Source organism: Lycorma delicatula, chromosome 2, assembly GCF_047948215.1.
Source record: "Lycorma delicatula isolate Av1 chromosome 2, ASM4794821v1, whole genome shotgun sequence".
Taxonomy (NCBI): domain Eukaryota; kingdom Metazoa; phylum Arthropoda; class Insecta; order Hemiptera; family Fulgoridae; genus Lycorma; species Lycorma delicatula.
Window position 1 is genome coordinate 223,297,896 of NC_134456.1, and position 26,220 is coordinate 223,324,115.

Here is a 26,220-nt window from a genome sequence, read left to right on the forward strand (position 1 = left end):
GTGGATTCTAGTTTGTATGCTTTTTTCTAATGATGAAACAGTTCTGTTGTCATATACGCCTAAAAAAATTGAGCAGTTCTATTAGTATCAACCATTAATGACAGAACTCAGCATCCTTAATCAGGTGACACTCTCGATATGAAATGTTCAAACTTTTATTCAAGTAGACGAATGACAAGATGGTCAGTGGCTATTTTTTAGGTAAGTAGATATCTGTTTTATCTATTATGAATCTCTGTATTATTAAGAATAATTCTTTTCTGTTGTATATTCATTAACAAAATATACAGGCAACGAATCGTTTCAATTTTATTGATAATTTTGCTACCGACTTAATGAAATCGCACATTGAGAAAAAATTACTGAATAAAAACTTACAAAGGAACCGATAAGCATAATGGAAAAAATGAATCAATTCAGGTGGAAAGAGAATATTTAGTCGATTAGAAGATGTAGTCAAATCAAACAATTGACTAAACCATCCACATGTTCAAATTGTGACAAGAAAAAATGCAACACCAGTAGCAAATGTATGAAGTGTGTAGTGTTCCCATATGTTGGAATGTTCTAGAAAAGTGTGTGTAAACTGCGTGAAAGAATTATAATAATGTTTTTTTATAAATCTTTTTCAATGTAATATATATTTTTAAATTTCAAACAACATTCCTAAATATTTGTTCATAATTTTATTATAATGATGTAAATATTACAGAAATAATTATTTAGAACAAATAATATTACTTAAAATTTTTTTTTATTATTATACGTTCCTACAATTAGTCTGCAATTAAAATTTAATTAACTGCATTAAAAAAAAAAGGGAGGTAAAGAATAAAATTATGAAGCCGGGTAAGGGAGCAATTTTTACAAGTAGTTCAGGTAATGAAAGTAATTATATTCTCTCAGGTAGATGGTTAAAAGTGAAGCAGACATGGAATATAAAATTTTTGAAAAAATTCAATATTATAAACCGGAGCTTTTATTCAACACATTAACTCAGTGTGAAACTTCAATTCTACATAAGTTACTCGGTATGAAGAAAATGAATATTTTTATCAAATTTATCAGGTAGCACGTAACTAAGAAAGGATCTTCTTCTACTGAACTTAAAAAAAATTTTCAAGTGAAATAATAAAAACTATAGTAATTTATGCAAGAAGTCTTTACCGGTAGTTTGCATATTTTTGACATGAAACGTCTTTAAAATTACACCAAAACATACAGGTATCAGAACCGAAATTTGTAGCATAACAAAAAGGTCTATCATCCTGCCTTAATAACTCCCAAAGTATTAGCCTCAGAAACATAAATGCAGTGTCATTTTATAGCTTACATGGTCAGCTCACCGATAAGACTGAGTTTGCATCACTGGTGAGTAAGTTGGCGGGGAGGGGGCACAGCACAGACTGGCCAAAACAAGCACTCTTGCTCATTTCCATTCAGTTTAGCTCATGACTTAGACATGATAGCGTGGTGATTCGTGTGTTTGTCAAGACAGATCGATTTAAGCAATAAGTGTATTTTGGGTAATATATATGTGTAAAAAATTAAAGTAAAAATTTAAATAAGTATAAAAATTCAATACGATAGCCTCAGCCCATGCAAAAGCTAGTCGGAAATATAAATTATGCATATTGTTGGTAAAAGGAGATTATTGGCCACGCACAGGTACCCCAATGTCCACTGCCGAGCGAGACTGTTTTGGGAGCGTTGTAAAGCTGGCATGGCAGGCTCAGTGAACGATGTTGAAGGTGCGAGCACCTCTACCATTGCTATTATGCCTTCTCTCTTACTCCTCATATCACAGACCGATGTTGAACAAAATCGTTGTCGAATATAAGTCGGAATAAATATCATGTACCATTTAGCGTCTGTTTTCTGTTAAAATTAAATTTTTTAGGCAGTCATGTCTCATTTTTATTTCAATCCGATACACTAAAAGTGACTCGCTGACATACAGACCGACCAATTTATCTGTAGCATTGGCCGCCAAATGAAGGAACTAAAATTTTCCATCGGAGACTTACAGTTTTGTTAAAAAAATATGATGGTGGCTCTCCCATTTAATTCTACAGGTAAGTTGGTTGGTCTGGCCTGTAATGTTTCACATAAAAACAAACAGCTGTGCACCCCGACACAGCCCTACCCAATTTTTTCTGTCTGTCACTGTCACAACTATAGTTATCAGAAAAGACTCCCACAAGGTGCAAATCATATCAAAAGAATGTCCTCGTTTTGCCTAGGTATACTAGAAGGTTAAATTCTTCATGTTCAGTAATACTATTACTGGACATCAAAATGCCAAGCCCCTCACAAAAAATATAAGCGATGTTATAATTCAAGAGATCAAATATCACTTCTACTATATTCGCACAGGGAACTGTTAAATAATGAATGTCATTACTTTTAGAAAACACAACTCTCTCTGAAGGTTCTTCAGGTGCTTTACATGATGTAAATCCAGTTGGTCTCGGTTATAAAATAAAAATTAAAATAACACAATCTATTTTGCTTTAATGCACCTATCGATAAATGCACTTAATCATATATTTAAGCTACATTATTACAAACTTACTATATACTTACTGTACATTTAAATGACTTATATGTTACAATTTTAAGATGCACATTTGCACATATTTTTATACTTCTACTTTACATATTTTTTTCAATTTGGACTTCAAGTCTATCAAATATTACAGTCTAGGAACAGATTGCATATACCTATGCAAAATAAAACTCAAAGCAAATGTATTTTGCATAAAAATTTTCACTAATTCATTGTAATTTATCAAAATTTTTAAGCACAAATTTAATACATTTGAATAAATTTTAATTCCTTTTTAAAATGTACACAAGAAAATTTGTAAATACACAGCGTACTAAATATAAATTTTGTTTTGATGTAATTAATTTTCTTTAAACAAATTTCATTAAAAAGTTTAACTGCACCTTACAACAACCAACAATAAAAACTAACAACAAATTTGACAGATAATTAATTATAAAGAAAGTCATATTTTATCATAAACATTATCCTCCACATTCCTTTATATTCAGACTATTCCGATTAAAAAATCTAATTCACATAAAATAATTATAATAAATAAGTTTTAAATGATAAAAACCATGACAGCACACGACTGATAAATAAAATGTTATTACAAACTGGTAATATTACGGAAAATATACGTTAATATAAAATGTATTAAAAATGTGAAATAATTTTTCAGACGTATGTATGTACTGGCTTTGAACATACAATTTTAACATGTTCAAAGCCAGTTTTAAATAACATTTTATACAAATAGCTCATATTACTTTTCACAGTTTTTTCCACCCGGTCATGCGCATTAATGATATTAACAGTACAATTTCTCAACAGATTGTGTGTATCATTTTATCTTATGCGTTGTGTCCATGTTCAGAAGACTGATATCAGTCAAATGCGCATACTAGCTTAAATGAGTAAATGTATAGGTCTGGACTGACAATATTTATGTGCCTTTGGGTCATATAATTTATTATGTTGATAGACCAGTCAGCCACGTAAAGGACTGACTTTTGGAGGGAGATAGTAGTTTTACATTAACATGTTTACCGGTAGGTTATATATGTTGTCTTCACACAGTAATAAATTTGATTGCTGCTTACGTAAATTGGCTTCATAAAATTGACTAATGTTCATATGAAATGGCTCTTCAAGATATCAAGTATGTTCTTAATGACAATGACGTCAGTGAGATTTTTGATCTATTTGATTCTGATGACCATATGTTTGATGTAAACAATGCTTAAAGTAAATCTAGTAGCGATTCAGATAGCGACTATGATATCTTTGAACAGTTTGAATTGCCTGTACCACAAGGTAATGTAATTGAAATAATTAAACAAAATAGTTTAAATGAATTGCCTCAAGAAAATAATTTAGATAATTTACTCGAAGGAAATAATTTAGATGATTTGTTAGAAGAAAATAGTTCAGGTGAACTACCTGAAGAAAATAATGTTGCCAAAGCCAGTTCAAATCACTTTGCACCTCACCAATAACATGGAGACCATTTACTAAAGATATGTTGCCATTTGATTTTAATCCAGCTTATCCTCCCTCCATGTATTAACAAAGCTGTTGTTTTGACAACTAAAGCAATGTAGGCACACTATATCTGATTGTTATTCTATTTTTTTCCTTGAAATGAACCATTATAAAGTATTATTCAAGCTAGTTTAAAGGCTCATAAGCACAGGTTTAAAATATTCAAATTACGCTTAAAAGGTTACACATTGAAATTAAAATTATGTTATGTAAAAGAGAGACATTCAGGAGTACCAGTTTCTGAAAGGTTGTTACAGAATTGGCTGTATTTGGTAACAAGGGTCATACTATATTCTGGGCATCAGACAATTATTCTACAAGTGTAAGCCTTGCCCACGTACTAAATGAAAAACAATCTCATTTTGTGCCACAAAAGGAGAAACCTAATCCTTCCAATGTGATGTCACCAAAATTAAGGAAGGGAGAAATGATTTGTAATCACAGAATCAACAAAATCATTGGAGGAAAATATGATAAAACAAGGAACTATAAAAAACAACTGTCGAGTACAATGGAGCAAAATCATTTACAGATGTTGCAGATCGATTAGCAACGTATGTTTTCGCAAAAAGAAGATGAGTTTAACAGTACTGGAAAATTCTTTTTGAATTACTTGTTTGAACTACAGTTGATGTAACGTATTTTTCTAAAATTAATTAAAAGATATTTATAGATATTGTTTATAAGGATTTTGGCTAATCGTCTCATTTTTGAAATCAGACCTCAAAATAATACAGAAGAACCAGTAAATGTTATTCCAGTTGATCTTGGACTAGTGCAAATCCCAAAATGGGGAGCACGTGTAAGTTGTTCCCAACTTTTTCAAAACCATTTAATAGAAAAACTGCTGCAACAAAGTCGTCACAGGTAAATTAAAAATATATATGTGAAAATAAATTTATATGTTTGCAGTATTTTTCAAAATTCATATATCTATAAAGAAGTGAACTTATTTTTGAAAATAGTGGAAAAAATTAGCTAAATAATATAAAATAGACAATTAGAGTACAGCAGCATTATGTTGTATAGGTTAGAATAATAATGGAAAATAATTTAGGTTAAGTCAATACTTTTTCTACTTTTTGTGTATGTAATAAGAGCTATTTTATGGTAGAAGGCACTGTACTGATGTTAATATCATTTAGAATTTCAATAGAAAACCATATAGCTTATTAGATTCATGCATTCATTGTTATCTTTATACAGAATTCCAGTAAACACTTCTCCATAAACCATATATATGTATTTTATACGTATAATTACACTGCAACATATCTGATTAAAATGTAACTTAAGTACATTAAGCTATTCATATTCAATAACAAAGCCAATTTTTGAAGAAAAACTGGGCCAGAGGTATATTTTTTCAGACTCTAAGATGGCCTAGCAAAATTTATCGAGTGTGTATATAAACTTTATTCACGCAGAGAATACTAAGATATTACTTGTATATTTTTTATACGCATGGCACTAAAACTGTTAAAATAAATTTTTATTATTTTACAAACAGAAATACAAATAATTTTAATCTTTTCAAAAATTGTATTATTCATCTTTTATACTATTAAATGAATAAATTACTGCATTACTTACTTTATTTTATTATATAATCCTAATGTGTTCATTGCAATCTGTTGAACGAAGCTACTAGTGAACAATAAGCAACCCCTCCATGCCCCAATGAGATGAGGATATGTAAATGAAGTGTAGTCTTTAGCAGACTCAGGCTGACCATTCATGAGATGTGTGCATAATAGTTGAACCCCAACCACCAAAATACACTAGTATCTACTGCCCTGTCTTATTCAAATCCATACAAAAATAAGTTTTACTAGGATTTAAACCTCAAAACCTTTGACTTAAAAACTGTTCAAAAAGTGATCTGCAACGAGTTGAACACTTGACCAGCCCGTAATATGACAATTTATTAACATACAACTTTATATGAAGACCTAAACAGTATTATACAAAATAAATGCAATTATTATTAGATGTCAAAATATAATCTTGTATATGCACAGCAGTTACAAATGGTAGCCTCAAATTAACAAATCAGATACTCGCTTTCTATCCGCTTGAATAGATTCTCACTACTGTACGTACATGCTCATTTGATGATTCCCACATTCCTATTTCATAAAAAGGCAGAAAAACAAGATATGATAACTAGGCTATGTCAAGACATAAAAATAGGATACTGTATAATCAACATGGAGATAACTTGGAAAGTAGTAAACAAAGGATATAAACAGAAGAAAACAAACTAAATTATTTAATAAATAATAATGAATGATTGTTCTAAGTCAACAGAAATATAACCATCTGCTAAATTAATTTCTATAACTTATGAAAAAATGCACAATGAAATGCGCAAAACCAAATTCCATTTTCAATGTGGCTGGAATCAGCAAAATCTGGAATAAGAATAATGGGTTGCCAAACAACAAATAAATTACTTTATTTCTCAGTAATGCATACTAATTGGATCATACAATTTTGAAGCAGGGAGAATTTTTATGAGATCACTTTCTATATAAATAAGAATTACATAAATTCTTCTGGGCCACTAGCATCTACAACTTTCTGCAAAGGCATTTAAGAAACTGTGTTCTTTTAATTAAAAATCTTTCTAATTTTGCAATTCTGAGAAAGGTTCAAATATGAATGAGAATTTAGTTCCCTTCCTTGCAACGGTCATCTGTTATCATGGTAAGTCACACTGTGTTCAGCCATTCAAATTGCAAATTGAACTGATCCAAATCTTACATAGTGTTTATATATGAATCACAAAATTTCTCTCGGTTAAAGGGATCGGGATTTTTGAAATGTTTATTAGAATTGTACTTGGAAATAAATGTTAATCACAATCAAGATTGTTTTACAATTATTTGACAAAACTATTTCATACAGGATGACAAGGTGGAAAATGAATTTCAAGCTTGGGGACCAAAACATCCATTAGTTAATAAATATAACAAAACTAATGAAAAAGTTAATAATTAGTATTGAAAATGTAGAGAAAATGCTATACACAAACATTAAAAGTACACAACATTGTGCAGAAGATTTATAGCTCTTTCTTACAAGAGCACAAGGAAAATTATTTTATAATAACAAATGCTCATCATTAGTTTAACAAACTTCAGAACTCAGATGTTATTGAAGTCTTTGATCCATCATTTACCCCTGAATTTAAGTAGGCAAATGTGTAGTGGGAACACAGTGATTCATCATTCATAACAAGCAAAATACTTTCAGCAGGTGTGAACATAGGATGAACATTTTATAGGATTAAAGGCCTTAATTTATCTGGATTTCTTTCTAAAAAAAAAAAAAAAATACTACTAATTTGCACTACTATCAGCCCCTAATGTAAAAAAAAGTGAAATTAGGAATCTGCTCCAAACATAAAATTCAAGCCAAAATTTTGAAGAATAAGAATATGTTATCAGATTGGTGCTCTTCTAATATGCTAACACTCTTGTCAACTAAAATGAAATATTCTGCCTTGCCTATTACACACCTGACTAGGCTTCATTTATCATTTACTTGAACCGATAAAGGAATCTGAAAAGAGCAAAGAATGTTTAAATAACAAGGTCATTGAAGCAACATGGCGCCAGTTGAGAAGCAAATAAAAGATATTCTTTGACATGAGAATTTTCAATTTTGAATTAATAAACTACTATAATGGTATAAGGGAATTGCAATGCGTTGGAATGAAGACTACATTACGAAAAACATGCAACAGATTATAATACTATGACCTAAATAAAATTTATAGAAATAAATTCTTGTCTGTATCTTAACTACGCATCATATTGTAATTTTGCAGTAACTTAGCTGAAAGGAAGAATGTCTTTTAACAGCAGAAAGAGAATTATGACTTAATCATTTAGTCATGAAAATCTCACAAAATCTCTAACACCTTGTAAATAATTTGTTGCCAAAACCGTGACATTGTAAGCAATATACGATGAAAAAGACATTTCTGTAAATGTTAATGTAATTTTAATGAATAACAAGCCATCATGCAAGCTTATTTGGAAAAGAGAGGAAAGAAGTCATTTCTATATAGAAAAGAATATTTAAAGTTCTATGTTACTAAGGTATTTAGATGTTAATGAATATTTTTATATAACTTTTTTTTCAAATTAGCATATATTCTGTCACACAGAACAGTAAAAAGGTTTTAAATCTTTTTTTTTAAATTTCATAATAAATTTTTCTTTCAAAACATTTAGATTAGAAAATGTGAACCACTTTACTTTTGAATATACATTACTACAAAACTTTTACATTTTTTCATACAAACCTCAAATTATTTATTTAAATTTTTTTTTTTCATCTTCTAAATTATGTCTTCAAGTTAATCTTCATGTTCATAACAAGATATTTAAAGTGATTTTTATTATTTTAATGAAATTGTAAATTTAAATTATACAATCTTTTAAAAGTATTACAATTATTTTTCAAGCACAACAAACAAGAATTAATTCAATACCTATTTTAAAAATAATTTTATTAATCACTTAATTTGATCCCAGCTTGACACTGTATTTCTCCCATTAATCCTGTTATTATATCGCATCAACATGTATTAGTATTGTTTATAATTACACAAAACGCTTCATTTCTATATTAAAATAATGTTATTTCATAATTATTATTTTATATGTATTTACCTTCTCAATAAAATATATGTGTAAATGCATATCCCAGCTTATAAAATTATTAACGTAATGAATACCAAATATTTTTAATTATAGTTTAAACAGGTATATGGCATCTACCTCTTTTTTCAAATCACCATATATGTAGAGAAAATGACAGAATCAGTTCATTAAAGATTTCATGAAAATTCAAGTCATTTTGGAATTAAGAGGACTAAAAAATTTTATCTGTAAAAGGAAATCCTTTAACTTGTTAGTTTCTAAAAATCATGATAACTTTCCAAATATGTAGCTCTCTATAACTTCAAGTTATTCTCCAAAATGAAATTGCCACAACTGAAGGGTTGTGATTTGAGCAGAGAGAACATAATATCATAACACTGAATACCATTCTAAATCAAGACTTCTAGAATTTTTTACAGCAGTGAGCTAACCTTTTTAAATCATACTTTTAAGGAGCTAACAACTAATAACTTTACTTTTTGAACAGACCACACATATTTTTTTATACATAAAATTATCAACATATTATTCTCCTTCCACAAATGAAAATGAATTATTTATATCCTAAGTATTACAATGATCCTTTGTACATTTTTTTTTCGTTTACTATAAAATTTCTTATCAGCAAATAAAAACTATCCAAGAAAATTAAAACACATTTAATTGTATTTTTATTAAAAATAAAACAATATAAACTAAACAAAGAATTGAAAATATTATTACAAAAACTGCTATCGTAAATATTTTATAATTAAAATTAGAAAAAAAGTTACTAATAAAAATAAAAATGATTTTAAAAACTGAGTTCATGAAATATGGCTTCTTGTGACGCAATAAAAAATGACCGATAAAAAAGGACAAAGGTATATATTTTGATTAATACTATTAATATTATATTACTTGAATGTTTTACTTTAAATAAAAATAAAAAAAATATATCCTGTTTTGTTCAAAAATCTATTTCATTAAGTATCTCCTGAACTGTTTTACTGAAGCCAATTGTTTTCATATCCTTTTCTGACAAAAGCTTACAAAAATTTCTCATAAAAAAAAAGATACTGTTCATGCTGAAAATATTTATTTATTTATACTTCAAAATTTTATTATAAATCTTTTAATTTCTAATAATCATACTTTAACAATATCATATAAATTATATACAACTCTTCATAAAAAAAGTATTCTTCACTACAAATAATACACTTATAAATATATATTTTACTGCTGCAAAGTCTAATAATATATGGTTTGTATACTTTATTTCATACAATAGTATTTACATTTTATATCTGTAATACAGGAGTTAGGATTCTATAAACAATAGAATATCTTCACAAAACCTGATACGAAAAGTCACTCTAACTTTTTAACATTTATTTTTACATTTGTACAATCGACAATAATAAAATCTTTAATGTATATGTATAAATATTTCTTTTTTCTTTGTTCAAATGTACATATTTTTTTTTCTATCAAAATTAAAAGAAACACGCATTATTATGCTGTTCAAACCATTTTTCCCCCACCTTGATTACAAAAAATGCAATTTCAGTATTGGTACTGCAAGAAATACTTAATAGGGGCAGCATACAGGGTTCAATAACAATGATGCTTCACATTGTAAAATAAAAGAGATAAAATAGATGGGTTTTTAATATATAGTATACTGAGATCTAATATTTATTAATATAAAAATTATGATGGTAACACAAATAAATGAAAAAATTCTAACCCTCAACAAACTAAAGCTAAATATCATAAGTAAGAGTTCAAAATATGTTAAAGCTAAAAACTTTGATTAAAATAACATATTTTATAATAGTAAAATACTTATCGATAAAATTTTTTTTATAAAATTTTCAATGTGAAACATGAATTATTAAAATAAAAAAGCTACATTGTTAACTGCATTGTTTATAAAGCTGTTACTCTTTTATGCAGTAAATTTTAATGACAAAAGTGCAGTTTGAGTAAATTGCATAACTCCCAACAAATTCAAGAAAGCAGTAGACGAGCATTTTCCTGGAAAAAAATACCACAATTAGTTAACTAAACTTTAAAACAACTTAGAATTAATAATTTCATCACTTTTATAGATAAATTCATAATACAACTTATTTATTTTCCGATAATTAAAAACATTTCTTACTTTTCATTCCTGACCAAATCCCTCAGTTTCTTCAATAGCGTAATTAAGTTTTTCTACCATCTGATCATAGCTTTTATAAGGTGGTAAATCTAACCGGTTGAAACAAGTATGTGAACGTGGCAACCATGTTTCTTTTCCAACTTTCTCTATACAAAACCTTTGTGGACCATTGCTTCCTATAAAAAAAAATATTATATAAATAAAAATCAAATATAGATTACGCAGAAGATAATCCTAAAAAAACCATTCCTAAGAAACCATTCCTAAGAAAAATTACCATATAAAAAAATAAAATTCACTACACAGAGATAAATGAATGAATAATTAACTGCTATTAAATTTTTAATGTATTCATTGTCAAAACATCAGCAGGCAAGACCGAATCTTCATATTTACTATACCTGCAAATGTAATCTTGGGTATTTCTTCCGTTGACTGTGGAAGGTTAAAGGAATACTTTTTTTGTTATCACTCAGAAAAGTCCAAATGGAAAGTACTAGATGTACTTATCAAATTAAAAAGAAACATAAACTCAAAAAACACTGAAGCAACATACTCACATGTGCACTACCAGAGTTATTTTTTTAAATTCAAGAGATTCAGATCAGAACTATTTATGCTAATTAATACCACAAACAGAGGCTGTACTTGGTGTAATAATCGATTTAAGACCATAATAAAAAACAACTTGCACAGAGAAACTAGTGTAATTTGAAAGTCAGTCAGAAACAGTAATACAAGTGTTGGCGTAAATTAGACTTACTCACAAGCTTTCAGCATCTAATTTCAACTTCTACCCGTCCATGACAGAAAATAATTCTAGAATCTCAATTATTTAATTTGAATAATTTCCAGAAAATGCTAGCATATTCCAGATAATTTCTGCCAGGTGAAGTACAGATTTTTCTTCAAGATAGCTGTTAAGTATCTTATAACAATTATTTTGAAATTTCTAAATTCCCTTGTTTAGACTTAAATTTCTTCTAGTATTAGCAAAGAACACAATGAAAAAGTAATAATATGTCTTCTAGAATCGTTGTTTAATCATAAATTTTGAATTAATCTATCAATTTTACAGAAGCTAGTAACTTGAATTAAGTTTTCAGTATTAAAATTAAGTTTTTTTTTTTCAATTTGAAGAGAAAATTTTATTTACCCTATATTAATATGTTATGAGAAGGATTCAAATTTATGCTAAATTCTTCTTCATATTCATAATTCTATCGGTACATTAAACATAAAGCAACTAACAAAAATACTAAAATTATAATACTAACCCATTAACTCTGCAAAACCACCAACTGGAACTCTACAGGTTCCTGTAACAAATTGTAGAAGTCTTGCTCGCTTTTCTGAATCAGTCTGCCTTACAAACTGTAAAAATTTTTTTTTTTATTGCACAATTATTTAACATGATTTGATTAAGAAAACAACTGATAATAAAACATTAATAATAAGAACTATCTCATCTAAAGTAGAACTGGAACAATAAGATGGAGAGCCAACTTGCCAACATTAAATTTGCTATTTAACAATCTATTTGCTAGACTTTTCAAAATCATGGCTAGAGACAACATAAAATTTTTTAATTTTTCCAAAAACATTTGAAAAATTCTGTAAACAATTATGTTTAAATGCTTTTAAACAAAGATTTAAATATTTTTAAATTTTTAATTATTTAAAATTTTAATCTATATTTATTTTTTTTTCATTTCAATGCTTTTTTCATAAAATTTATTTATGTGCCTTTATTCTGATGGAATAAATAACTTAAATTTTATTATTAATATATTATAAAATGTTTCACAATGACTATGCAATTTCAATAAAACTGAAATTGAATACGAATTTAACGTATAACCAATTTTTAATGTAAACTGAAACCAAGTAACCCATCAAAACTCAACTATATGAAGCTAGAATATGTTCAGAAAATAAAATTTTTCTGGTTTACTAGATGACTTGCTCTTTTAAAATATAGATCTTTAAAATTATTTTTTTATTTTTTTTTCATTTTGCTCCTCTTCTGATGCACCATAATAACAAATGATTTTAATTTTTCAGTACAAGTATAAAGTATACAGTGGTATAAAATTTAATACATCAATTTATTTTTTAGTCTACCGAAAATCTCAGTAATTTAATTATAATTGATAAGACATGATCATAATTGTTTTATAAAGAATATTTTACTTTGCTACTGAATGCATTTATTGAAACTGTTCACACCACATGACTAATTTATTGCTACTCGATTCACCAAATCATAATTTTATTAATAATTTCACATATTTATGATTATTTTTCAACAATAATCATCCAGATTACACTTAGTCTTAAGACTGGTATGTATCAGAAAACTAAAAAAAAATAATCTAAAATGAAACATGTTTGGCTGCTACAGGTAATGGTATGCCTACGACTTTTAAACATCTAAGATAGTAGCTGTTTTGAAACGAGGTAAAGAACCAGAGCATATGGAAAGTTATTGTTCAATAGCCTTCATAAGTGTTTGAAAGTTGCTTGAGAGTATGCTGTAGAAAAGAATTTCACCTGTTCTAGACACCAGTGGTATTCCCACTGAACAAGCTGGCTTTAGGCCTGGAACAAATTGCTGTGACCAAGTTTTGACTCATGTCTTTTATTGAGAGTGGGTTTGACACCAAGAAGAAAACTCAGCAGTGTTCACTGATCTCATGGCAGCTTAAGAAGCAGTCTGGAGAACAGGCCACTTGGTTAAATTCTATCATATTCCATATTCCTTCCTTCTACAACTTCTAAACTCTATGCTAAAAAACAGGCTGCTTTTGACAAAAGGTCTCCCTGGGTCATAAGGGGAGATTGTTTAGACACCTCAATGATGATCTTCCCAAGAGGTCTGTTCTTGCAACCCTTTTGTTCAACATTTATATGGCTGACCTCTCCATAAACCGATGCAGGAAGTTTTTATATGCTCATGATATTGCTTTAGATTATAAACTCTATAATTTTCAACAAATTCAAGTCACACCCACCAACAATCTTACTGCCCTTAAAACTATTTTAGAACCTGGAAGCTCAAACCCGACCCACAAAGATGGAATTGGTCTTTCATTTGAGAAATCAACTAACCAGTTATAAACTTAATGTCTGTAATGATGGTGTAAGACTTAAACAAAACACCCAAAGAAGTATCTGGGAGTAACTCTAGATCGCTCTCTAAACTTCCCAAGGCAACCTTAAAAAAACTGTAGCAAAGGTAAAACCCACGAACAATATTGTACAGCATCTCACTGAATTTGGGAAGCCAACACCAAAATCCTGCATATCACAGTTTTGTCCTTGGTTTATTTCTGCACCGGGTACTGTAACCTACGTGGCTAAATTGTGCTCCTGTTAGAGAGGTCAACATCCAGCTCAACAGGGTTATGAGTACAATTAGCGGCACCTTCATGTCAACATCTCTCCCATGGCTTCCAGTGCTGTGTAACATAGCAACCCTGAAATTCAGAATAATGAGGCACTGTTCAAACAGTACAACAAAATCAGATGTTGCAGGACATTCCTCTCTGAGAAGGGGAACTCAGGTCAAGAAACCCACCCTTCAGGTCAGCTTCCCAGAAAGATATTTTGCCTAAAACCAGCTGGACATCCTGGGATATGGACGGAATAATTTTTTAGTTTCTGACCCGATGAATGAAATAGGTGGAATGAACCTCCCTCAAAATGAATAGACTGTCTTGAATCACATCCTTACTGGAAAGGGCAGATGTAGTTCTTGGAAGTTTAAATGGGAACTGATGTGTGATCAGTCACGTAATTGCGAAGCTAATACTTAACTTTGGAACACAAAGTTAATGATTACTCTTTGCATGCATCTTCTGGGGGACTGGCTGGTTTGAACAGTGTGAATGAGACAGGGCAAGAATGGTTAAAGAAGTTGGATTTTGCTTTGTGACAAGAGATCATCCTTCTTTTTAGATTATACTTTTTTATATTAACATTGTTTATTGATGCAGGTACTTGCTACCGAAGAGATTTCATAATCAATTTATGCCAAGGGTCTACTAGGAATAAGGCCTTATTCCTAGTAGACGCATATGTACCATACAACATACATATATATTTACTGTTACAAAGATAAAATGGTTTACAATAACTCATAAAAAGTTAAACGTACACAGTTAATAGAATGCTACTACAAGGTTAACTAACCGTGTATAAACAATTGAGTGGAATGGGTTTGTAGCGCTTTAATGACAAGACAAGCAATCAAATTCAAGCCACTGACAATGCTAAAAAAAAAATGCCTTTCCATTCTCGCAACAAAAACATACTCTCTTAAAACAGCAAAAAGTTAAAATTTAACATCATCAAACACAAAGTAATGTTATATAAATTTTTATACGACCTATTTCAAAGGCAGGTAACTAGTTTGTTTTCCATAAATCTTCAAAGTCGAATACATAGAAATTCTGTGAAGACAATAATAGATACAATTCTTCAAGAAACTTTGTAAAATTTTCTTTAGGATATTATTAGTAATATTAATTACAAGATATAATTACCTGCCAAAACCATATTACTTGTTTACTATTTCTAGTATAATGCCTATAAATAGTGTTTCGTTGCCAATCGTCAACATCAATCTCTTGCATACCACAAAGCATTAATTCTAATTCCCTTTCATCAAAATATTTAAGCCATTCAAGGGGAACTACTTCATTAAACCCGTCTAAAAATGATTTTGTTTGTTCTTCAATTCCTCTGGTCATTCTCCATTCAGTCATCAACCTAAAGTAACATAAAACAAATTATTAAAAAAATATTTAATTGAAAATAAATTAATAATTTACAAACTGCTTTAGTACACATCCTCTAAATTCAATATTACCGCTTCAAGTAGATGAAATTATACATCTTCAACAAATTGTTTACATTCAATAATCTCAGCCATCATTAAAAAAAATTTAAAAACAAGAGAATCACAGTAACTGTTGCGTCGCTTGCATAAGATCGAACTATTCAAGTAACGCTACTGTCTCGTACACCATGTGATACAAAATATTAGTTTTACTTCTTTTTTACATATGTTGAAATATTAGTTTACTTCTTTTTTTTTTACATAATGTTTTTCTTCCTAATTTTATTCATTAATTGTTAGTGCACTAAGAGAGCAATACACAACATGGCCAAGTCACCAACTATTATGTATCAATATTCTTTTGTTAAAAGTGTTAGTATCATTTCTTGTTAATAAAATTGTTATGTTCAAATCAGTGTTTATTCTACAGTCCATTAATCATATCAAATTAAATTTCAATTATCAATACAATACATATTGGTCCGCCGACCCAGATATTTATCAGTGAAAATACGATTCAACAATGATGGAACAATGGCTATGAATTAGGACTTATAAATCAATGATCTGAATGCTGTATTTTTATAAAAATATACGAATATTACGAGGTGTTACTGGTAAGCTGACTGTCACTTTTATTACAATATTGTTAATTTGTTAAGCCTGTTTATACTACTTAAATTACAAATTACCTAACTACCAAATCTACGTAATAAGATGTCTACAACAGATTTAGAAACTCAAATGAATCAAAACCGGCGTAAACTAGGTACATTTAAATGCACTATTACACGCATAAAAACATTTGTAGAGTCTTTAGAGTCAGAGAAACCAGATCTTTGTTTAGTAAAGGTCAAACTGGATCATTTAGAAACAACTTGGCAAAAATATGATGATGTGGAAGAAATATTTCTTATTCTTAAATCAAAGTTACAAAAAATCTTAAATTCTAACTGCAGCAATCATAAAAAATATAAATCTATTATTCTACCAAAAATAGATTTGCCGAAATTTAATGGTTTTTATGAAGAATGGTTAACGTTTAGTGAATTTTTCTGTGCAGTAGTTCATGACAACGAAAATTTAACGGTATTTAAAAAATTTCATTACTTAACATCATCGTTAACTGATTCCGCTCTACAAATAATCAAAAACTTAACAGTCACAGCTGATAATTATACAGTCGCCTGGAAATTACTCGAAACTAGGTTTGCCAACAAGCGACTCATAGCTTCAAAACATGCTCGTGAAATAATGTTCAGAGTATTCCAAAGGAATCTGCATCTGGCATATCTAATTTTATTGATACAATATCGAGTAATATAAATGCGTTAAAGGCATTAAAACTCGAGACTAATTATGCAGAATTGGTTTTAACCCAATTATTTGTCCAGCGCTTAAACCAAGCAACTATACGGGGCTGGGAATCCACCATATCGACTGATACCTTCCCGGATATCGATCAGTTTATCAGTTTCCTAGAAAGGCGCAGATAAATCTTAGAATGTTCTGTTTCAGAGTCCCAAGGCAACAATTCTCATAAACATTCGGTAGATTCGCATTGCACGACACACTTTAAGTCTTCCAAGAAAATTCATGCTCATGCATTTAGTATAGCAAACTCTGAATGTCCTTACTGTAAGCAACCTCATTTACTCTACAAATGTATGAATTTTCTTAAGTTGCCAGTAAATGGTAGAATATCATTCGTCAAAAAGCACAGATTATGTTTTAACTGTCTTAATAGTAACCACAATTGACATTGTGGTTACTATTGTAGAATGTTATAATTATCATTATTGTAAATACTGTAAGGGTAAACATCATTCAATCTTGCACGACAATGCATTCTCCCAAGTTAAGGAATCTAACACTATTTCTAAGGATAAAACAGAAGACACAGTTAAAGGGATAGCTCAGGTTGACCCAAACATATGCAGTAACTATTGCAGTTTAAAGATTCAGAGCACGACACGAGTTTTACTAGCCACTGCTATAGTTGGTGTCAAGGATTCACAAACAAACGCTACAGCCTTGCAGGGTGTAGCTTGATGCAGGCTCGCAAGCTAACTTCATTACTGAAGACACGGTTCAGAGTTTAAAATTAAAGCGTGAATGGGCAAATCTACAAATTCATGGAATAAATAACATTTCAGCCACCGTAAAATACAGTGTTACCATTCAGTTACATTCAAATTATCAAGAATATGCTACTACAATTAAATGTTTTTTATTAACTGGCATTACAAGTTCTGTACCCTCCGAACCCATCAATACGAGTACGTGGAACCTTCCAAAATTCGTAAAACTTGCGGATTATCATTTTAACACACCCGGTAATATAGACATATTAATATAGACATATTGATAGGATCTGAATTGTATTTACATTTAATGAAGAAAGGTCGAATAAAGAAAACTGAGAACTTCCCAGTCATTCAAGAAACGACATTAGGTTGGATAGTCGCAAGTAGATTACCATTAACAGATGAAATTGAAAACCCGCCTAAAATAACGTCACTATTTATTAATTCAGAACTAAATATTCATAATCAGTTAAAACAATTTTGGGAACTGGAGGAGATTAAAACTACTACTCCTCGCACCAAAGAAGAAAGGATGTGCAAACAACATTTTCTGGAAAACCTCAAGCAAAATCAAGATGGCAGATTCATTGTTAGATTACCCAGACGACAAAACCATACACCCCTTGGCGATTCTTTCGACAATGCGCATCGCAGATTCTTGTTATTAGAGAGGAAATTAAAAAAAGTCACTAATCTTAAAGAGGACTATGGCAATTTTATGAAGGAATATCTTGAACTCGATCACATGCAGGTAATTGAACAAGCAACAAGAAACGATGCTTTGACATGCAATGATACCTTTGAGAGACCATACTGTCTACCACATCACGCAGTATTCAAACAAACCAGTAGTACCACCAAACTACGAGTCGTATTCGATGCCTCAGCTAAGGGTGACAATGGAATATCCCTTAACGACACGCTCATGGTAGGTCCGACTATGCAGCAAGACTTAATATCGATAGTATTATGCTTTAGAACACATGTATACGCTATGACCGCCGACATTGCAAAAATGTATAGACAGGTACTGGTTGATCCAAGGGATTATGATCTTCGAAGGATTATGTGGCGAAATTCTAGTGAGGAAGAAATTGGCCATTACCAACTAAAAACAATAACATATCGAACAGCATCCGCGCCATTTCTCGCCACAAGATGCATTATACAACTGGCCAACGAAAACTCAAAACAATTTCCTAAGGCTTCTGAAGTGATACGTCGTGACTTCTATGTAGATGACTTACAAACTGGTGCTGATGATTTAACTGAGGCCATGCAACTGCAAGGTGTATATGACCTTAAATAAAACCTTAAACAACTAAAATTCCAATATGTATAATCTTCCTTGAAAGAAAAACTGAAAATATCTTTAATAAAACCAAATGAAGAATATATTAAAAGTAGTATTTGATAATTACTGCGGGGGCATGGAAGGGAATACTATTAGATGTCTAAATGCAAAGTATTTAATCAAGTAAGCAAATTCTATTCTAATTCGATTTAGTTTTTCTACACCTACATTCACAATCTCTAATTGCACAGTGATTTTTTTAAAAATGTTTATTAAATGGTCAGTTTTCTATAGTAATTTATATAATAAAAAGAGCTTAATGTATTATTACTTTTTGATTATAAATTTTACAGTATTTTTAAAAATCATTTAAGATTTCTAAAATGTAAAAAAGTTATACTCTTACATTCTTTAAGTCTTAACCTTTTAAATATGAATCCAAGTCAGAAATACAGATAATGAATGCATCACTAACTTTCTCTTGATTTAGATGACTTCCTTTTGGAAGTCATCTAAATCAAAAGTAAAGTCATTACTAAAGTAACATCATTATTTATCTAATTAATTAAGTATTATTTTTACTAATCTAGTAGTTTTAAGGTGGTTTCTCTGTCTTTTTAAAAAACTTATTTTAGTTTCTTTTTTTATTCTTATATTTGGAAGCACCCACAAATCCACCATTAAGAAAGAGAAAAGCAGCTAGCAACAAACTTGATAAAAATAAGGAATACAAAAAAATATATAACAACACTGCTATAAATCATTTACTAAGTCTCTAGAATGTAGAAAAACTACAGAAGACTGCTAATAAGCTAAGACTGAATGAACTAAAGCTCTCTGGATTATAGACTTATCTATTATGTTTTCATTAATATAAGTAATAATGGATAACAAAAAATAGAAAAATATCATCAAATTGTCTAGCCAAACAGTATAATTTTTTTGCTTAAAAATACTTTCATTTACTAACAAGAACTACAAAATAAAGAGCCATCAAAATCAGCACACTTGGTGAACAGTAAAGCTTGAATATGCAATTTTTAAAAATTATAATGTACAAGTCTTATTGAAAATCTACTCCTGTTTTACTGTCAGTTAATATGTATGAATGCATTTATAATAATAAAATTATTTAATTAATATTTCCATTGCCTTATTTAAATTTTATACAATTATAAAGAAAATTATATATGTATTTAAAAAATGTTAAATAACTTAGCAAAAACAATTCTTTTATTATTACATTTGTCCATATTTACCTCTGTATTAATATCTTAAAGACAAAAATAATAACAGTTTACCACCAAGAGTACAGAACTTAGTTCTGTACTCTTCTTACCTTATGCTTATTACTTTTTAATAGCGCTTTTGAGGTTTTCCCTTACTATCAATTAAACTTTTATTTTTTTTCAACTCTCACATTAAATTCAAACATTAATAATATAATTTTAAATGGATATAATTTCCTCCTCAATATATAGGCTTACTTTTTTATAATTTTAAATTATTTTTTTTAAATGCCATTGACTGATCTGGTCATTGTCAGTGTTACAGGTAAATTAAGGGGAAGTTCATTTATTACATCTAACTCTTAACTTTACTGTTAAGAGTATCTACAGTTACTGTTTATTGAACACGGCTCTGGACATTTGTATTTTACATTACTTGGCACCTTCAATTTCCAGGACAAAATGACTGTATAAATGACAAACAACCATCAGCTTGTAACAGATGATTACTGTCATATCCACGACAAACAAACATACCTAATATCAAATAGGTCTTTAGAGATTACTAAACTGCACACACATATTTGTCTGGTCTATACTAAAAGGTTACATTAATAATCTGTTTTAAATAACATTTAAAGATTTCAGCTGACACGGATCACCATATCTGGTTTGCTAGTGATCCATATCACCTAGATAAGGCAAAAATTCAAACAAACTGTATTTGCGTATTATCCAATTCAGATTGCTTTTAATTATATAATTTTATCCTTCAGAGTTATTTTAACTTTTTTTTTTTAATTTTATTATAAAAATAACAATACAAAATTTTTAAAATTTAAAAACAATCACAGAATTACATAATAGTCATTAGGTGAAATGCTACTTTTTACATATTAAAAGATCAAAACAAGCAACTCTCTTAAGCAATTCCCGATGAAAGTCAGGCAGCGCCCATCAGTCAATGTCACTAGCATATGTCTAAAAAGACAAGCACTGCCCGTCCTCAACAATAACCTATTTTTTTCACATTTCTATCAACAGAATGCACTTGGTGTGCCACATTACAACCTTATATGACCTTTCGAATCTCTTTGAAATTGTACTATCAATTTTCACATCAATAATCAACTATTATTGAGATGGTTTTGATTGCTATTTCCAAACTCGATTGTGTTGTTTGTTAAATTATGATGTCTTGAAGTGAAGTTTTTGTGGTAATTATTAAGAAACAGAATCCTAAAGATAGCATCATTAAATGCTGATTTACAAAACATTTTTACTCTCCTATTTTTGAAGAAACAATGGCCTGTGACAGTTTCAAAATGATTTCTCATTTACTTCATTTTTCATCATCCTTAGATGAAAATGACGAAATGAGCAAAATAAGTAGTGTAATTGATTTATTTAATCAATTTTTTTTTAATTTTCATACCAGGGAACATGTTTCCATTGAGGAAAGTTTGATGCTCTTTCCAGGAAGACTTTCCTTGAAACTTATACAGTTCAATCCTAAAAAGAGAGCAAGATTTGAGATTAAGATTTACAGTAGCCTGCGATTTGTCACAGCTACTGTTATAATTTTAAAATCTAAACTGTTAAGGCCATAGGATCTGAAACTACAGAAAATTTAGTTAGCGAAGATTTTTTAGAGTTGTGTGATGATTACTTCACAAAGACCGTGTTCTGAACATAGATAGCTAGTACAGTTCACTGAAATTATATAGAATGGTTCTCAATAGAGGTACTTATACTCTGAGAACCTTACAAATTAGAAGGAAAAACACCCTTAAAGGTTTGAAGAAAATAAAATTAAAGAAAGGTGAACTGTCATTTTCTTCCTGCAAAAATTTGTTGTGTGTGAAGTGGCAAGACCAGAAGATGGTAACAATGTTATCCACACTTCATGCCCATGTAGAGTACCAGGGAGTTTATTCCTCAAAGAGAAAAAAAGAAGCTTAACCCTAAAATAGTATTAAGACCTAATGTAGTGGTTGAGTGTAATAAAAATATGTGTCGTGCTGATAAGCAGGACAGGGCAAGGAGTTTTTTCATGTTATGTGAAGGTGTGTGAAAGGGTGAAAGGATATAAAAAAATATTTCTCTATCTTTTTGATATTTCAACACAAATATAATATATAATTTGGTTACCAAACGAACAACTAAACATAAGCAATGAATTCTTTGGTCTGAATTCAGGACCTATTTAGCTGAACAAATTTTGCAAAGTGTTCAGTTACCAGAACGCAATCTTGGGGGCCAGCCATCAGCATTCGGTGATAATCTACTTCATTTTCAGACAAAAAATTGGGATCACTTTAATCAAAAAATATAATCTACAAGCAAGGAAAAACCATCAAGAAGGTGGAAAGTGTGTACTGTTCAAGGAAGATTGAATGAAACAATATACCGGTGCAAAATATGTCAAGTCTCTTTGCACCTAGAAACTCGTTTTGAAGATTACCATACAAAAGTAAATTACTAAAACTGTAAATATACTTTGTAAATAGTGTAAACAGAGTTGTTTGGAAACAAGTTGAAGTACTAAAAATGATTAGAAAGTCATATTTTCTACATTCATGTTGATAGTCTATAATGTTATAGGATCAATCCATTTGAAGAGACCCAAAGGTGGTTGTTTACCAATTCAAAAAAACTGAAACTTACCACTTGTTTCCTATATGTCTCAGGACCTTAAACATTTTTTTTAAATTTTTTATTTAAGCAGTTTACCTGTGGCGGCCATTTTTGTTACAGTGTGCACACCTATTTTTGTAAGGGTTTACAGAAAACATAATAAAAACTGTTGGTCTTGGAAGGCGGTGAAATTTCATTTTTTGTAATTTTTTTCAAGAGGCAGGGATGGGATACACAGTTTGAATTATTTTTTTATATAAGGCATATGTTAGTAGTTTTACCATAAATAATATTAATGGTGATATACTTACCCCTAAATTTCTATGAATTTTTGAAAACTAATTTTTAAAAAAAAACTCAAATTTTGGCTTTAAATAACTCTGATGGGGCTGGTGATAAAAATACTCAAATTTGCACAATTTACAGCGTTTTTGTAGATGTTACGGCAAATAAAACGGTTTCTTGTGTATTGTACTGATAAAAAAAAAGTGATAAAATAAAAAACCTCTTAAAAATCATGAAAAATCATGAAAAACCTGTTAAAAACGATACCATTTTGATTCACTAAATAAGTGCTCCAAGAAGGTTTTTGTCTTCTTGGCACTTAATATTTTTATACTTATTATATTATAGTTGAAATAGACTTGTTTGAACCATTCAACTGCAGTGTTCATGTTAAAACTGGCGCTTCAAGTCATTTCCAGTTGTCAGGAATATTATCTCACAATATGCTCATTTATTTATTTAAAACTCATATATTTAACTGATGGTTCAAGTCAGTATAAGAGTAAAAAGAATTTTGCTAATTTGTTAAGTCACAAAAAAACTTCGACCTTGAAGCCACTTCTTTGGATCATCCCGTGGGAAAAACGCCTGTGATGGTGTGGGAGGAACAACAAAACGAGAGGTGGCAAAGACTATTAAACAATCAGATACTAAATGTCGATGAAATGCATTCATTTTATAATCACAAGCTTTTATAATCTCAACAACATCAAGTATTTTTTGATTAAATCAGATGAGAGAGCTAAGATTTCAGAAAATCTAAAAAACTGTTTTGACTATTGTGAAAGAGTTGTTGGTACTAGAAGCTACCACAAGTATATTCCTGTGTCAGAAGGCATTGTAAGATGTTACTTTACTTCAGACACCAAGAATTATGAAGACCATCCTGTGTCAAGTATTGTACCACTTTCACTTAAGGAGAAAGACTCTATTGCTTATGTATATGACGATCAGTGGTGGATAGAAGTGGTAGATATATTAGCCTCGAAAATGATGATATGCAGGTTTGTTTTTTCCACCTAGCTGGATCATGTATATCATTTCAAAAGTCTCAACAAGACAAAGTATGGGCACTGATCTGGAGTCCTGAGAAAGTTGACATCACTTGAACTAACTACAGTGATGGGTCGTTCTCACACAATTTCAAGAGAATTATCAGAACAGATACCACAGCTGTTAGTAAACCACACTAAATAATAAACTTTCATTGCTACAAAAACAGGCTATTTCATTGAAGAATAATTAAAATTTTGCTACAATTTAATTTTTCTTCAATAGTGTTTACAGAAATACCAATATAAAAATAAATATAAATTCTTGAAAAAAGATGTTGTAGGCTACTCATTGAAATCTGTTTGGGTAAGTTTAACAAACATTCGTGAACCAAAATTGTATTAGGTTACTGGTATTGGTTAAATTATCAATAAATTACAACCTCTCATTAATAATTTAAAAAAAATAAAAACATATATAAATAAATATAAAAACTAAACCAAAACTATGTCTTACAACCAAAATTATGTACACGGGCTATTCAGAAATTAACTTCTGGTCCTAAGTATTGCTTGAAGGAGTGGGGTTAGCGATTCTATCTTTGCACAGTTGATTAGCCCAGTTCAGTGTGGTTATAGTAGTATATTGGAAATACTGCTTGCTTGTTTGTTCCTGTAAAACTCTCATTTGAAATAACTGCTGTCACAGAAAATCTACCAACTGTGAAGTGCATGCAATCATGCATTTCTTCAACACAAAATACTTGTCAGCTGCTGAATGAAAGAAGTGATCGGCCCCCTCAATTGTAACAGATGAACTTCTTGCAGGTGTCAAAAGTGAAAATTCAAGACAATCACCGATTCACGATAATAAAATTATGTGAATTCCTTACATAACATGAACAACACTGTATGAAATTGTAACTTATAGGTTAGGCTTCCACAAATTTTTTGCTCGCTGGCTGCATTAGCTTCTTCCTAACGAACACAAAAAAGAAGATGGGTCAGCACTAACCTTCCTTTACCATTACCATAATGAGAAGGATGGATTTCTTGACCAAATTGTAACAGGCGATGAGAAAATGGGAAATGGGACTTGTTTAACTTCTATACAGCCATACAGCCCTGATTTGGCTCCCAGTGATTATCACTTTTCCCAAAAATGAAGAATGGTCAGCATTTTAAAAATGATGAGGTGTTGAAAACAGTGTTACTACCAAGCTTAAATCACAGGCGGCAGAGTTTTATAGCAAGGGTATCCGAAAACTTGTTTACGAATATGACAAGTGCCTTGATTTGGACAGCAATTATGTAGGAAAGTAACTAAAAGATGTATATAGTATTTATTTTTTTTAATAATGAATCAGAAGTTACTTTCCGAATAACCTCCGTATTAAATAAATACACTTTTTGAAGACTTCTTAACACTGTTTCTTTAATTTAAAAATAACTTCAAAATACTAGGAAAATCATAACAATTATATTAATAAACCATTACTGCTAAAGAATAACCATAAAAATTTGCAGTAAATACCTTAAATAGTCTTCTTTATTTTCTTCAATAACCCTAATCTTATCACCTCCTTCTTGTAGCTCATGATGTATAACTTGACCAAGAATTTCAAAATCTACACTAAAAAATAATTCTAAACCGCATTCATCAATATTGTTATCCCTTATCCATACTAATGAATTGTAAAATTCTGGATCTATGGACTCTATGTCTTTCATAGTTAATTTTTTGTTTAACATTCGTTTATAAAAAGGCATAGTAAATCCTGAGTAAATAAATCTTCCATGATATAATGCCTAAAAAAATAAAAATAATTATTATTAACTAAAATAACAGTATCAAAAACAATTTCATTTTAATATAGCTTTTATTCTATTCAATAGAACGTAATTCCTTAATCGCTATACTTCAATGTGTGC

The 26,220-nt window shown here is 29.8% G+C and overlaps 1 protein-coding gene across 2 annotated transcripts in view; it reads right to left on the reverse strand.

The window, feature by feature from the left end:
- Positions 1–9,833: 9,833 nt before the first annotated feature.
- Su(dx) (WW domain containing E3 ubiquitin protein ligase suppressor of deltex) overlaps positions 9,834–26,220 on the reverse strand; it is a 68,482-nt gene continuing 52,095 nt past the window's right edge. For both annotated transcript variants that reach the window (XM_075357230.1, XM_075357231.1), the window contains exons 12-16: positions 25,823–26,097; positions 15,469–15,694; positions 12,199–12,295; positions 10,922–11,097; positions 9,834–10,794 (exon numbers count right to left, since the gene is read on the reverse strand). In XM_075357230.1, the coding sequence (XP_075213345.1) occupies positions 10,925–11,097; positions 12,199–12,295; positions 15,469–15,694; positions 25,823–26,097 (771 nt within the window). In that variant the 3' untranslated portion in view covers positions 9,834–10,794; positions 10,922–10,924. The remainder of the gene's footprint in view (positions 10,795–10,921; positions 11,098–12,198; positions 12,296–15,468; positions 15,695–25,822; positions 26,098–26,220) is intronic.